The sequence below is a fragment of the Mesitornis unicolor genome, unplaced genomic scaffold (genome assembly GCF_000695765.1).
Source record: "Mesitornis unicolor isolate BGI_N332 unplaced genomic scaffold, ASM69576v1 scaffold44892, whole genome shotgun sequence".
In the NCBI taxonomy this organism is placed as follows: domain Eukaryota; kingdom Metazoa; phylum Chordata; class Aves; order Mesitornithiformes; family Mesitornithidae; genus Mesitornis; species Mesitornis unicolor.
The window spans coordinates 51035-51993 of record NW_010172060.1 but is presented as its reverse complement, the minus strand read 5'-3'; the positions used below and the strand labels follow the sequence as shown (position 1 = coordinate 51993).

The 959-nt window shown below is 41.2% G+C and overlaps 1 protein-coding gene across 1 annotated transcript in view; it reads right to left on the bottom strand.

The window, feature by feature from the left end:
* Window positions 1–118: 118 nt before the first annotated feature.
* The window catches only part of CPE (carboxypeptidase E), a gene marked incomplete at both ends in the record, with an annotated part of 14014 nt that continues 13173 nt past the window's right edge, over window positions 119–959 (bottom strand). Inside the window, one exon of the mRNA XM_010180251.1 lies at window positions 119–218. Coding sequence (XP_010178553.1) covers window positions 119–218 — 100 coding nt within the window. The remainder of the gene's footprint in view (window positions 219–959) is intronic.

The window sequence follows — 959 nt, the reverse complement described above, 5'->3', positions numbered from 1 at the left end:
CTCGGAGGTCTTTTCCAACCGAGCAATTGTGATTCTGTGATTCTGTGAAATGGCTCCACGCTGCCAAGAAGAGTGTTAAATTCCAGCACTTCTTGTTTTCTTGGGGTACAAAGCTCACCTGATGTAATGTCATGGCTTATACCCTCCACCGAAATTGTAGCATTTGCTATTGGATTGCCCTGAAGATCTTTAACAAACCCCTTCACTCCTCGATGAATCTAAAATAAATAAATAAAGTCAGCAACACATGGGAAATTACTGGAAAATTCTTAAGATAGCATTTTCATCAGTGAAATATCTTTTGATATATCTAACAACGCATGCTATGGATCTCACTGTCTATATGCCAACAACTACCAAGGATAATTACCAAACATCATAATGGAACAAACAGTGAAGAGGAAAAATAATTCAGCTGGTAGTTATACTGATTTCTCTGTGCAATGCAAGCATTTCTCAGAAATACACAGCAATAATGGCTAATAATGGACATAACTGTTTAATAGTGAAACATTAACACAGTTAAATGCGGGTACTTGGACTTTGATGGGCAATCCCTGTGTGAATTGCTTGAGCTCTCTATTGTGCACACAAAATATCCAGGTCTTTGAGCTGAGGTCACATAAAGTAACATCTTCACACAGTCTGTGAGAGAAAGGCGATGGTGGGTGATGTCCTAGTTCCTTCTTGCCTCTTAGGCAACAGACTCCAGACCACAGCACCAGCAGTACCTAATCTGTCTGTTCCAAGAATATATGAAATTAAAGCACTGATTTGACCGCAATGTGTGGAGAGACCAGTCTTGCTGGTATTTCATAAGCATGGTCTGAAAGCAGACTGAGCTCCTCAGAGGCAAGAGACAGAGGATCAGCTGCCTTTTCACAGCCTCAGATATGAAGCTCTCAGTGCTGGGGAGAACAGGACATTCTGAATCTGTGCAGAGATCCATCTCATTGGGA